The sequence below is a fragment of the Aquarana catesbeiana genome, linkage group LG12, assembly GCF_042186555.1.
Source record: "Aquarana catesbeiana isolate 2022-GZ linkage group LG12, ASM4218655v1, whole genome shotgun sequence".
NCBI lineage: Eukaryota > Metazoa > Chordata > Amphibia > Anura > Ranidae > Aquarana > Aquarana catesbeiana.
In genome coordinates, this window is record NC_133335.1 from 25473253 (window position 1) to 25488079 (window position 14827).

Below are 14827 nucleotides of genomic sequence, written 5' to 3' on the forward strand. Positions count from 1 at the left end.
GTACATTATTGGTCAAAAAACGCTTTTTATGTTCTTTGTAGGTGTTAATGTTTGGTAATTACATATGCAGCTGCTGCTGACTTATAATGCTTTTTATTGGTTGTTATTTATCCCATAAGCCACCAAATTGTTACAGTTGAATCCAAAAGTACCTAAAGGCAAAACATTTTATTTAGTTTTGGATATAGTGAAGAGGGGTTAGAACTTTTTTTTTTTATTGCTTTCTGTGTCCCCATTAAAGGGATTCGCCCTATCTGATTACCAGTGGTGGCTGGTGCTCCATTTTTTTGGGAGGGGTGGAGCAAACAAACCCCCCACCCCCCTCCCAAATGGCTACCCACTCGCTCGGCCACCAGCCTGCCCCCCAGCCCGCCATCCCCGCACTTACCCCATTCAAGTCGCAGGCGGCTTCAGCGCCTTTCCTGACGTCTCCTCCCAGCCAATCCGGTCGCTTCTCCTCCCTGGTCAATCCGGTAGCTTCTCCTCCCTGGCCAATCCAGTCGCTTCTCCTGCCTGGCCAATCCGGTCTTAGGACCCGCTTCCTGTCCTGAATGGCCGGGAGGAGAAGCAGGATGGCAATAGCGAATATTGATTCACTAATGTCACAAGTGGGTAGGCTCTGCGCCCCAAGCCCAACCTTTTTGAAGCCAATTAGAGCCTCTGGCTCTAATCATGTACTGTACTTAAAAAAAAAAAAAAAAAAAATTCATGGAAAACTATGTGTCTGGTGCCCCGCATGGAGATTAGAGGCCGGCGCATAGAGATTAGGGGGGCCGCGCCCCTTATGGACCGGCCGCCGCTGCTGATAACTATTATCATCGAGAGCGGAAGTGAAAGAAAATCCCAAATTTTTGGTAGTCACCAGGATAGGAGCAGAGGAAAAATCTTTCAATAGGGACACTAGTTTTGGTGACTACCAGGGATACCTTCACTTTGGAGGGATTTCCTCTCACTTCTTGGCTATGGGACAGGAAATGAAAGGAAATTACCCTAATGGGACACAGATGGCAAAAACAAGCCTTGCAGGGGTTCTAAACCTCCCTTACTCTATCCAAAATGAAAAGAAAAAAAAAAGTTTTAACTTTAGTTCTACTTTAAAGTGTATCTGAAGCCAAACTCATTTTTGACTTTTGGATGGAGTGGTGAAGGATTAGGACCCCTGGCAGGTTTTTATTTGTGACTGTGTCCCCAACTAGGGAGATTCGCTTTTTGACCAATTGCCAAAAATCCCAAATTGACCAGAATTAAAGGGAAAATCTTCCAATAAGGATCCCTGTCCTGATGATAAGTGTCTGAGATTTCCTCCCACCTCTTGTCTACAGGGCAGGAAGTGAAGAGAAATCTCCCCAATGGGACACCAACAGCAAAAAAAAAAAAAAAAAGAAAAAAAACTGACTGGGGTTTAAATCATTCCATATTCCATTCAAAACTAAAAAGAGAAGTTTTGCCTTTAGCCATTCTTTTAAGCTGAACTCCAGGCAAAAAAAAAACAAAATCAAATGTCCATTCTATTGTTGTATAGCCACAGGGGATACATAGCCACTTTGCCTTTACAAACCCAGATATTACCTTGTAAATGTAGTGGTGACACAATCACTGTGCTGTACATTGCTTGTGCAAAGAGCAGAGCTGTGGGAGGGACCCGGCATGCTCCACCCACTACAGAAAACTATAGGAGGAGGCGGAGACAAGACCAGTCTCCTTGCAGAAGGAGAGGGGGCAGCAGTGAGCGGTCTTTGTTGTACAGAGGGAAAGTCACACACTGGATTGCTGCACTGATCTGGAAGAAATACACAAAGATTCAGTGAAGAATACACCCGACTCTTGTATTTAGACCATATTTATTCGACTCTACATTAGCACATCACATACAAATGCTGCGCCATGCCGAAGTCATCTATGTTGGCTAGATGAATAATGAAGAGAGGCATGTCCATGGGCATTATTGGGGCACAGCAGGAATGTGTTATTGTGTCACCCACGACATCCAATCGGGTTCCATCAGCCAGTATGCTCAGAGGTTGGGACACTTTTTTGGAAAACATAGAAGGTCAAAAAATAACTGGCAGGAAAGAATCAGCGTCAGATTGGCTGGTGTGAACCCGACAAATCAGGACGGCGGAAGATACAAATTTTAGAGCTTTAAGGTCTCCATTGGACAGGTAGTGTCGGAAAGTGAGATTTGGGCTCAAAGAAAGAACAGATAACTCCACTACAATGATGTTATACGTATATACAGTATATATATGTTGTAAAGCGCTGCGCAAACTGTTGGCGCTATATAAATCCTGTATAATAATAATAATATGTTGTAAAGCGCTGTGCAAACTGCTGGCGCTACATAAATCTTGTATAATAATAATATGTTGTAAAGCGCTGCCCAAATGTTGGCGCATTATAAATCCTGTATAATAATAATATGTTGTAAAGTGCTGCGCACACTGTTGGCGCTATGAAAATCATGTAGAAAAATAAAATATTACACAAGACTTTCTACTGGATAGTCATAGTAGTGTGCACAGGGTCTGCCAGGTGTGCCTGGGCACACCCTAATCACCCTGTGTGATGCAGATTCCCCTTGTTTAAACCTCTGATATTTCACCAAAGCCCCCTAATGGGGCTCCTAAAAAAAATGTGTAATAAAATAAATACAATTGTAAAAAATAATAAAAAATAAAATAATACAAGTAAAAAGGACTGACACCATTCTCTGCTGACCCCATCAGTATATATATATATATATATATATATATATATATACAGGCACACACACATATGAGCTTTGAGATGGAATTGGCTGTGCACACCGATGTGGATAATATAGGCTTCTCTATGTGCTGACGTCATGGCGAATTAGCCTCTTCTATGCAGTGACATCACAGATACAATAGACACAGCACAGCTTAGTCTTCTGTGCTGTATGATGACGTAATAGCTCCAGTGGACCCACATAACCAGCCTCCTCTGTACATTTAAATCGTTTATACTTCAAATAGGCTATGAATTGACGTCATAGATGCAGAAGACATAGGTTGAGCCCCTGTGTTGTCCAGTGACGTCATATATACATAGAAGGCACAGATCTGTCCTTTACAGTGATATGATTGCATGCACAGCCCCTGGACTGGACGTCATATAGACAATCATATCTATGTATATATATGGGGGAAAATGTGATACATTGTTACAGGATGATCGGTGTGGAGGAGAGTTCCCAGGAATGAGATGCTGATCCCTCCCTCTTATGTCATCCTCCTCCTCCTCCTCCTCCTCCTCTGTCAGCCCGGTACCGCATTGCTGTGCTGCAGGGGTGACTGCATTGCGCCGGGGCCGTCAATAGGTGGACCCCCACCCGGAGAAATAAAACTGGCTGAACGAGAGCCGACAGCCTCTGCTATCTGATAGCTCAGCCACAGGTAAGAGCTGCCTTCCCCAAATCTGCCAGGGTCCCCTTCCCCCTGCCTACACCCCAAATCTGCCAGGGTCCCCTTCCCTCTGCCTGCACCCCAAATCTGCTAGGGTCCCCTTCCATCTGCCTGCACCCCAAATATGCCAGGGTCCCCTCCCCCCTGCCTTCCCCAAATCTGACAGGGTCCCCTTCCCTCTATCTGCCCCCAAATCTGCCAGGGTCCCCTTCCCCCTGCCTGCACCCCAAGTCTGACAGGGTCCCCTTCCCTCTGCCTGCACCCCAATTCTGCTAGGGTCCCCTTCCCTCTGCCTGCACCCCAAATCTGCCAGGGACCCCTCCCCCCTGCCTTCCCAAACTCTGCCAGGGTCGCCTTCCCTCTGCCTGAACCCCAAATCTGCCAGGTTCCCCTTCCCTCTGCTGGCACCCCACATCTGCCAGGGTCCCCTTCCTCCCCGCCTGCACTCCAGTGCCAATATCCCCTTCCCCCTGCCTGCCCCAAAATGTGCCAGGGTCCCCTTTCCCCTGCCTGTCCCCAGATCTGCCAGTGTCCCTTTCCTCCCTGCCTGCCCCAAATCTGCTAGATCCCCTTCAACCCAGCCTGCACTCCAGTGCCAAGATCTCCTTCCCTCTGCTTGCCCCAAAATGTGACAGGATCCCCTTCCCCTTGCTTGCACCAAAATGTGCCAGGATCCCCTTTCCCCTGCCTGCCCCCAGATTTGCCAGGGTCCCCTTCCCCCTTCCTGCCTCCAGATCTGCCAGGGTCCCCTTCCCCTTGCCTGCCCCAAAATGTACCAGGGTCATCTACCCTCTGCCTGCCCCAAAATGTGCCAGTGTCCTCTTCCCCCTGCCTGCTCCCCTGTTCCAGGGTCCTCTCCCCCCATCTGCCCCAAAATGTGCCAGGGTCCCCTTCCTTACCCCAAAACGTGCCAGGGTCTCCTACCCTCTGCTTGCATGCCCCAATGTGCCAGGGTCCCCTTCTTCCTGCCTGCTCCTCTTGTGCCAGGATCTTCTTTTCCTTTGCCTGCTCTCCTTGTGCCAGGGTTCCCTTCACCCTGTCTGCTCCTCTTCCCTCAGCCTGCACCACTAATATGCCCCTGCCTGTCCCCTGCTATGCCACGATCCCTTTTCCCTCGCCTGTCCCCCTTGCCAGGGTTTTCTTCCCTATGCCTGCCCCTTCCATGTGCCCACATCACTAATATGCCAGGGTCCCCTTCCTGCCCCCCAGTGTGCCCCTATATCCCTGTCTGCACCTCTATGCCATGGTCGTCTTCACTCTGCCTGACCCCCCTCCTTCCCATGACAGGGTCCCCCTCCCTTTGACTGCACCCTTTTTGTGCCAGGGTCCCCTTCCCTCTCCTTGTCCCCGTGACAAGGTCTCCTTCCCTCAGCTTGCACCCCTTCAATACCAAGGTCCCTTTCCCCCTGACTATCCCACTGTGCTAGTGTCCCCTTCTTTCTACGCGCCCCTGTGTACCAGGATCCCCTTTACTTTGCCTGCATCCCCATGTGCCAGGTTCCATCTACCTGCACCCCCTCCTTTCAGTACACCCCTTCTGTGAAAAGGTGCCAGGATCTTCAATCCTCTGTGCCATGTCCTCCTTACCTCCACCCCCCATCTGTGCAAACACAGATTTGTACCCCTCTGTGACCTGCACCCATCTGTGCCAGAATAACCTGTCCTCTGTCACTCCCTCTGAAGATCCCCTTCTCTCTACCTCTTCTCTTCTATGCCCTGACCCCCTTTCCTTTGCTGGAACCCAATCTATGCAATAATACCCTTTCCTCTTCCTGCACCCTTTCTATGCAGTGTTGCTCTTACCTAGGATACTCTTACTTTCACCAGTGCCCCTTTGGTGTCAGTATACTCTTACTTGTCAGTACCCTCTCAATGCCAGTATACGCTTACTTGTCAGTACCCCTTCTATATCAGTATACACTTACTTGTCAGTACCCCCTCTATGCCAGTGTACTCTTACTTCAGTGGTCAGTACCCTCTCAATGCCAGTATACCCTTACTTGTCAGTACCCTTTTAATGCCACTATGCCCTTACTTGTTAGTACCCCATCTATGCCAGTAAACCCTTACTTGTCAGTACCCTCGCAATGCCAGTATACTTTCTGCTAACACCCCCTTTCAGTGCTATTATACCCTTTCCCCTGCCATCCCTTCTATACCATGCTCCCCTTTTCTTTACCAGTACCCTTTATATCCTTTACTCTGTTACTGCCCCTTCTATGCCTTGATACCCTGCCACCCCCCCCCCCAATACCATGCTGCTCCCCTTTCCTCTGCCAGTTCCTCTGTCTCATGCCCCCCCCCCCATTTTAACCCTTTCAGTGGCAGATTTTGCCTGCTATTTTAGGTACCTTTTGCCACGGACTGCACCCCTTCTCTACCAGGAACCCCCTTTCCTGTGCCTGCTCAATGCCACCCTATTCTTTCTTTGCTGGTAATGCCAACCCCCCCAACCCACACACACACACCCTCCCCAAGCATACCCTTCCAGACGCTGCTGCATACACCGCTGCCAGGCAAATCTTTACCCCCTCCCTTTCCTCACGCCATGCACCCCATCTTTCGCCACTGCTACTTTTCTGTCAAGCGCGCCTTATCCTTCAATCTGTAAGGTCATGAAGCCCCCCATTCCCTGTCCCCACTCTGCACCCCAATTCCAGGAAATCCTTTCCCATCCTCTGCCATCCATCCCTTCTTCTTGATCTGTAGGTTCCTGACTCTGCATTATATTATTTCTGCAGGCCCCCCTCACTTTCCTGCTTTGTTTGCACCCCAAAACAGAGGGAGGGGCTGGTGAGATGACTGGGGTTTATGGAGAGGGACATGGAGCTGCTGTGTACCTGCATTTGGGGTCGTGTGACCGCTGCTGTGTGCCACCACAGGGACATTTCATCTGTGGCGTAGTGTAAAATCCATCAGGAGCCGATGGAGGGGAGGGGGAAGAGAGCAAGGAGTGCTGCCAGCTAGCTTTACACTGGGGCTGGATGAGAGTGTATACAGGACAGACAGGGAGATACAGGACAGACAGACATAGGACAGAGGGGCAGGACAGACAGACATAGGACACGGGTATAGACAGACAGACCTAGGACACAGGTGTATGTAGACAGACAAAGGGACAGGGCAGACAGACATAGGACACAGGTAAAGACAGACAGAGGGACAGGGCAGACAGACATAGGACACAGGTATAGACAGACAGAGGGACAGGGCAGACAGACATAGGACACAGGTATAGACAGACAGAGGGACAGGGCAGACAGACATAGGACACAGGTATAGACAGACAGAGGGACAGGGCAGACAGACATAGGACACAGGTATAGACAGACAGACCTAGGACACAGGTGTATGTAGAAAGACAGAGGGACAGGGCAGACAGACATAGGACACGGGTATAGACAGACAGACCTAGGACACAGGTGTATATAGAAAGACAGAGGGACAGGGCAGACAGACATAGGACACGAGTATAGACAGACAGACCTAGGACACAGGTGTATGTAGACAGACAGAGGGACAGGGCAGACAGACATAGGACACAGGTAAAGACAGACAGAGGGACAGGGCAGACAGACATAGGACACAGGTATAGACAGACAGAGGGACAGGACAGACAGACATAGGACAGAGGTATAGACAGACAGACCTAGGACACAGGTGTATGTAGAAAGACAGAGGGACAGGGCAGACAGACATAGGACACAGGTATAGACAGACAGACCTAGGACACAGGTATAGACAGACAGACCTAGGACACAGGTATAGACAGACAGACCTAGGACACAGGTATAGACAGACAGACCTAGGACACAGGTATAGACAGACAGACCTAGGACACAGGTATAGACAGACAGACCTAGGACACAGGTATAGACAGACAGAGGGCCAGATAGACCTAGGACACACCTGTATAGACAGATAGACTTAGGACACAGGTATAGACAGACAAAGGGATACAGGACAGACAGACCTGAGACACAGGTATAGGCAGACAGAGGGACAGACAGACCTAGGACACAGGTATAGACAGACAGACAGACCTAGGACACAGGTATAGACAGACAGTGGAACAGATAGACCTAGGACACACCTGTATAGACAGATAGACTTAGGACACAGGTATAGACAGACAGAGAGATACAGGACAGACAGACCTAGGACACAGGTATAGACAGACAGACCTAGGACACAGGTATAGACAGACAGACCTAGGACACAGGTATAGACAGACAGACCTAGGACACAGGTATATACAGACAGACCTAGAACACAGGTATAGACAGACAGAGATATGCAGGACAGACAGACCTGAGATACAGGTACAGGCAGACAGAAGAACAGACAGACTTAAGACACAGGTATAGACAGACAAGCCTAGGACACAGGTAGAGACAGACAGAGGGATACAGGACAGACAGACCTGTGATACAGGTATAGACAGACAGAGGGACAGGGCAGATAGACTTTGGACACAGGTACAGACAGACATGGGATAAAGGTATAGACAGACAGAGGGACAGGGTAGACAAACAGACAAGGCATAGCGATTGGTGCAGAGCATATATAGGCCAGGCACGGAGGCATGTAGAGGGCAGACAGACAGAGGACACACACGTAAAGATATACAATGGACACACAGATATTAGGCGCTTAGTGGTACACTGGATAGACAGACAAAATCAAGGATAGACATAGAATTCAGTGGACAAACAGACACAGGTCAGAGAGATAAAGAACAAGCAGATACATGGGAAATACAAAGAACTAAGGCGGACAGACAGACACGGGAAACAAAGATATAACATAAACAGATACGGTTCAGATTAATGGGCACAAGACAGACCCTGAAAAAAAAAACAAAAGAAGGGGGTTATGATCCCCAAATTCACAAAGCAAATGCACTTTGATAAGGATACTTTGTTTCAAAAAGTGACAGTTATTTTCAGTTAAGTTCAATGAGGTTTGAAAATGACAGTCACATGGCTAAAATAAAGACACTTCTTATGTGAAATCTGTGTGAATTGAGTCTGTGGTGTACTGCTGGTCTGTAGCTGAGCAGGATCTATAGACATACACAGGGCGATGTGTATATAGCAACCCCATATCTCCAGGACTCTGTAGTGTAGATCCTTTTTTTTCATTGATAGAAGTGCCTCAAAACGGTGTGTGTTATGTGTATAATTGTATACTTGTAACTTTTCTATATTAAACCTTGTATCTATTTGTAGATATTTTAATGTACACACTATCTCTCTCTCTCTCTCTCTCTCTCTCTCTCTCTCTCTCTCTCTCTCTAATCTATCTATCTATCTATCTATCTATCTATCTATCTATCTATCTATCTATCTATCTATCTATCTATCTATCTATCTATCTATCTATCTATCTATCTATCTCTCTATCTATCTATCTATCTATCCAGCCATCTATCACTATCTTCTATTATTAAATATCTATAGGCCTTATTCATAAATAAAGAAAAGGAACAGACAGACAGCACAATAACCATACAGCAAGGTCAATGAAGGTGTCTGCATGATGTTCTTCTCTGGATAATTCCATAACCCATAACAACTGCTCTACTCTCATCTGTCAATTACAGTGATTGCTGCTTTCTGATTGGTGGCGTTGAGTAACCGCACATCAATACTCCTATATCCAGCATCCTTAGGTCTCCTATAAATCCCAGAGAGCTGGAAATGCTGGGGGTTGTAGTCCCCCAACAGCCCGGGTTTCTGTAGAGTCTTGGCAGTGCTGCATTGTTAGTGTCCGCACAGTCTAGCAGAAGCCTGGTCACCTCTCACCATACCAAATGGGTGATGTGATATTTAACTAAAACCCCATGTGATTAGTCCTGTGCTGCAATCTGTAGCTCTGAGATCAGGTGTGTATGATTCAATGGCCCAAGAGGGGCGGCTTGCACCCTGGGGGTGGCACAGACCATGGCGGTGTCAATGTTCAATACTTGCCATGAGAGTATGGTGCTGTCAATGAGCTTAACCCCATCACTACCTGGCAGTATGATAACCCTGTTTTTTTTATGTCATTGGGGTTGATTTACTAAAGGCAAATAGACTGTGCACTCTGCAAGTGCAGTTGCTCCAGAGATTAGTAAATGAGCAGAAACTCTGCTAAATCCCATCATCCAATCATGTGCAATTTTTATATTTAGGCTCCTTTAACACTGGGGCGGTGCTTTACCGCTGTTATATCGGCGCTTTTCGGCCGCTAGCGGATCGCTTTTTACCCCCGCAAGCAACCAAAGAAAGGGTTAATAGCGCCCATGTTGCGGTGCTGCTGAAGCGATTTGCAGCCATTTTGGCAGCGCTGCCCATTCATATCAATGGGGAGGGCGGTGCGGGAGCGGTGTATGCACCCCTCTCGCACCGCCCCAAAGATGCTGCTTGCAGGACTTTTTTTTCCCTTCCTGCAAGCACACTGCCCCAGTGTGAAAGCACTCGGGGTCTCACACTGGGGTGGCTTGAGAGGCACTTTTCAAGTGCTTTACAGGCATTATTTTTAGCACTAAAGTGCCTGAAAAGCACCCCAGTGAGAAAGGGGTCTTAGAGTTGAACAACTGTTGAAACTGAATTCAGTTACAGGGTAGGCCACATACTTTGGTTTTATGGGTTAGGGGTAAGAGAAGCAGCACAGTCACTGTTCAGCTTTTGTAAGTAGTAAGCAGAGCCTGCATATGTAATAAGGGAAATATGCTCTCCCATATCTCCCTTTTTTTTCTCTCCTTTTTTCTTCTACCCCATCTCTTACTTTCTTTTAGCCTATCTTGTAGCATTACCAAGTAGGAAACAAAGCTTGCATATGTACTAGAGGAAATAGGCTGTTCCATATCCCCTTCTTTTCTTTTCTTTCTCTACCCCCTCTCTCTTTATTTTAGTCTATTGTGTATGACCAAGTAGGAAGCACAGTCCGCATATGTAATAGAGGAAATAGGCTGTTCCATATCCATACCCTTCCTTATTTTCTTTTCTTTTTTCCCCCTCTCTCTTTCTTTTAGTCTGTTATGTAGTATGACCAAGTAGGAAGCATAGCCCGCATATGTAATAGAGGAAATAGGCTGTTCCATATCCATACCCTTCCTTATTATACTTTTCTTTTTTCCCCCTCTCTCTCTCCCTCTTTTCTCTTCCCCTCTCTCTTTCTTTTAGTCTATTGTGTAGTATGACCAAGTAGGAAGCACAGGTTGCATATGTAATAGAGAAAGTACGCTGTCCATATCCTCTTTTCTTTTCTTTCCTTTCCCCCTTTCTTTATCTACCTCTCTCTCTCTTTCTTTTAGTCTATTGTCTAGCATTACCAAGTAGGAAGCAAGTAGGAAGCACAGCCTGCATATGTAATAGAGGAAATAGGCTCTTTCATATCTTCCCTTCTCCCCCCCCCCCCCCACCCTCTCTTCTTCTTTTAATCTATTATGTAATATTACCAAGAAGCAAGAACAGCCTGCATTTCCTCTCCTCTCCTCTCCTCTCCTCTCCTCTCCTCTCCTTTCCTTCCCTTTCCTTATCCTTACCTTTCCTTTCCTTTCCTTTCCTTATCCTACCCTTATCCTTTCCTTTCCTTTCCTTTCCTTTCCTTTCCTTTCCTTTCCTTTCCTTTCCTTTCCTTTCCTTTCCTTATCCTTATCCTTATCCTATCCGTTCCTTGCCTTTCATTTCCTTTCCTTTCCTGTCCTTCTCTTCTCTTCCCACCACTCTCTCTCTATTTTAGTCTATTATGTAATATTATCAAGTAGGAAGCACAGCCTGCATATGTAATAGAGGTAATAGGCTGTTCCATATACTCCCTTTTTTTCTTTTCTTTTCTTTTCTTCCCCCTCTCTCTTTTTCTTTTAGTCTATTGTGTAGTATGACCAAGTAGGAAGCACAGCCCACATATGTAATAGAGAAAGTATGCTGTCCATATCCTCTTTTCTTTCCCCCATTCTTTCTCTACCCCCCTCTCTCTCTCTTTCTTTTAGTCTATTGTCTAGCATTACCAAGTAGGAAGCAAGTAGCAAGCACAGCCTGCATATGTAATAGAGGAAATAGGCTGTTCCATATCTTCTCTTCTTTTCGTTTCCCCCACCCCCCACCCTCTCTCTTTCGTTTAGTCTATTATGTAATATTACCAGGTAGCAAGAACAGCCTGCATATGTAATAGAGGAAATATGCTGCTCCATATCCTCCCTATTTTCCTTTCCTTTCCTCTACTTTCCTCTCCTCTCCTTTCCTTTCCTTATCCTTTCCTTCCCTTACCTTCTCATCTTTTCTCTTCCCACCTCTCTCTCATTAAGTCTATTATGTAAAATTCACCAAGTAGGAAGCACAGCCTGCATATGTAATAGAGGAAATATGCTGCCATCTCTACTTTTCTTTTCTTTTCTTTTCTTTATTTACCTGCTCTCTCTCTTCTTTTTGTTTGTTGTCTAGCATTACCAAGTGGGAAGCAGAGCCTGCATATGTAATGACTATCTCTCTCTCTCTCTCTCTCTCTCTCTCTCTCTCTCTCTCTCTCTGTCTCTCTCTACATATCTCTATCTATCACCCTCATTTGTATCTGAGCCCACGAGGCCATAATAAAGGAGTCTGGCTTTGGTTACCATGACAGGAATCCACCTGGGGGAAGGTGACACCATCACTAGGCCTAGTAACAGGCACAGCCAGCATTTAGATACATCCAGTAATGATGATTGTGGAGATCCTGAGAGACACAAGAAGCCAGCAGGTGATCCTGCCTCCCTGTGAATAACACATCTGCATGCTTACCTATCAAAAGCATAATTTACCCCCCCCCCAAGCACAAATCCTTGCCCCCCAACTCATATCCTCTCTCTCCCCAAATCCCCCAGCACAAATCCCCCCCCCCCCCACAAAAAAAAATCACTTCTAGCACATATCCTCGAAAACCCCTTAAATTTCCCCTCCGAGTACACCCCCCCCAAAAATTCCTAATCCCCCCTCTCAGCACAAGTCCCACCCCCCATCCTCATCCCTACTAGCACAATCCCCCCCTCCCCCAAATACATTTCCCCTCTTCTTCTCCCATCCTAACGCGCATCCTTCCAAATCACCACTCCTAACAAACCCCCCTCCAAATTTTTCCCTTCTAGAGCAAGTCTTAAGCCCTGCCAACCCCCAAATTTCCCCTCCCAACCCAAGTTCCCCCCACCAATCCCCTTGCCGTGCCCCTTTCCCCCCACCTGACACGATACCACAATGCCCAGGGAAGCCGCCCCTCCTGCCCACCCCTTGTCCCGGTTCTGATGGTCAATTTTGGCCCTTTGATCAAGTTTGGTCACCACCAACCCCATTGGGTATTTAACATGTTGGCCGTCTCACTGACCAATAAGGAGGCTCAGAATGTGTGAATGGGCCTATCCTACCTTGACCTGCACAAGAAAAGTCAAAACCCGCATAAAACAACTGCTTCTCGTGTGCTTTTTTTATTGTATCTGACTTAATTTGTTCATCGTATGGTCATCTTGAAATGCTCGGGTTAGTAACAAGTCTATTAGTTATAAGCCAGATAGTTGATTTCCTTACCCATTTATTGTATGTTGGTGTCTTTAATGGTCATTGGATACTGAAATTGCTTTGGACATCTCTTCTTGAGAGGTCACAGGACCATTTTTCAAGTAGAGACAGCCATCGTGAACCAGCATGGTGCCCGAATGGTCTTTGGCGAGAGTACTGGAACTTGAGCCACAAGCCATCATTGCTTCAGCCTACCCCCGGGTCTCCAAACTTTTCAGTCGAAAAAAAATCCTCACCAGCGTCCTTGGAAGTGGCCTAGTTTGGCCTGTAGTTTGGAAACCCCCTGGCCTACACAACGGTGTTCAACACGTTCTCAGGAGGTGTGAAAGAGCATACATTAACCTATTTTTTTCAATTGTCCCCAGTTTTTCAAGCGGTGTGGCTTAGAAAACACAGGTTCGGTTTATCGTCCCCTCCAGGCTGGACAACTTGGTTGGGGATTATGGACGATTGTAATGTAGAAGGTAACTGAGTTTGCTTTTCCTCCAGATTCCCTCATCTGCTACACAGCAACACCCCCAGGAAGATGGGGAAAGAGAAGACCCACATTAACATCGTGGTCATCGGCCACGTTGACTCCGGCAAATCCACCACCACCGGCCACCTGATCTACAAATGTGGAGGCATCGACAAGAGGACGATAGAGAAATTCGAGAAGGAGGCCGCTGAGGTGAGGGCAAGGGAGGAGGAGAAGTTGTGGGCCCTGATCCAGCAAGCTGTAGTAGCCTTTATGGCATCCTAAAGTGCGCTTAACCTGTTGTAACACATATGTGTGGCAGCAAAAAGGTGGGCTCTAGGGCCCCCCACAGGCCGCACATAAGCATCCATGGACAGCTGGTGTTTCTGTTATGAGACCGTGCTCACTACACACTCCCAGCTCAGAGACCAAGCCCTGTTCTCCGTCCCCACTAATGGTGGGAGTGACTCCCTATCATCTGGCCACTGTGACAGCCAATGATAGTGGTCATGTGATCAGTGATCTTTCCCGCCCATGGGAGTTCACAGTTTTTTAAAGGGACAGGAAGGGGCTGAAGCCAAACTTTCAACTAAGTTTATTCCTTAAGACCTGGTTTACACCTATGCTGTTTGCTTTTGATCCCTTTCTGCGGTGCATTTGGCGTTCTTGCACACATGTTTTTTGACACGTTCTCCTGTGTTCTTTAAGGCATTTTGGATTTTTTTGCTTTTTTTTTTTTTTTTTTTTTATTGGGCAATTTGTTGTTAGGCAGAGTAACCACTTCCATACCGCGCAAATTCCAGCACTCCTCTCCTACATGTAAAAATCATCATTTTTTTGCTAGAAACGTACTCAGAACCCCCAAACATTATATATATATCTATCTATATATTTATATATATATATATATATATATATCTATCTATATTTATATAGATAGATATATATATTTTTTATTTTTAGCAGACACCCTAGGGAATAAAATGGTGGTCATTGCAACTTTTTATATCACACGGTATTTGCGCAGTAATTTTTCAAACACGATTTTATTTTGGGAAAAAAAATATTTTCATGAATAAGAAAAAAAAAGTAAAGTTAGCCCAAATTTTTTGTATAATGTGACAGATGATGTTATGCCGAGTAAATAGATACCTAACATGTCACGCTTTAAAATTGTGCACACTCGTGGAATGGCGCCAAACTTCGGTACTTAAAAATCTCCATAGGTGAAGCTTTACAATTTTTTACAGGTTACATGATTAGAGTTACAGAGGAGGTCTAGTGCTAGAATTATTGCTCCCGCTCTATTGTTCGTGGTGATACCTCACATGTGTGGTTTGAACGTTGTTTATATATGCGGGCGCGACTTACGTGTGCGTTCGCTTCTGCGTGCAAGCTCGCGGGGATGGGCC

The 14827-nt window shown here is 46.5% G+C and overlaps 1 protein-coding gene across 1 annotated transcript in view; it reads left to right on the forward strand.

The window, feature by feature from the left end:
• Positions 1-3243: 3243 nt before the first annotated feature.
• Positions 3244-14827, forward strand: part of EEF1A2 (eukaryotic translation elongation factor 1 alpha 2) — a 30481-nt gene continuing 18897 nt past the window's right edge. Inside the window, exons 1-2 of the mRNA XM_073607442.1 lie at positions 3244-3416; positions 13448-13628. Coding sequence (XP_073463543.1) covers positions 13485-13628 — 144 coding nt within the window. The 5' untranslated portion in view covers positions 3244-3416; positions 13448-13484. The remainder of the gene's footprint in view (positions 3417-13447; positions 13629-14827) is intronic.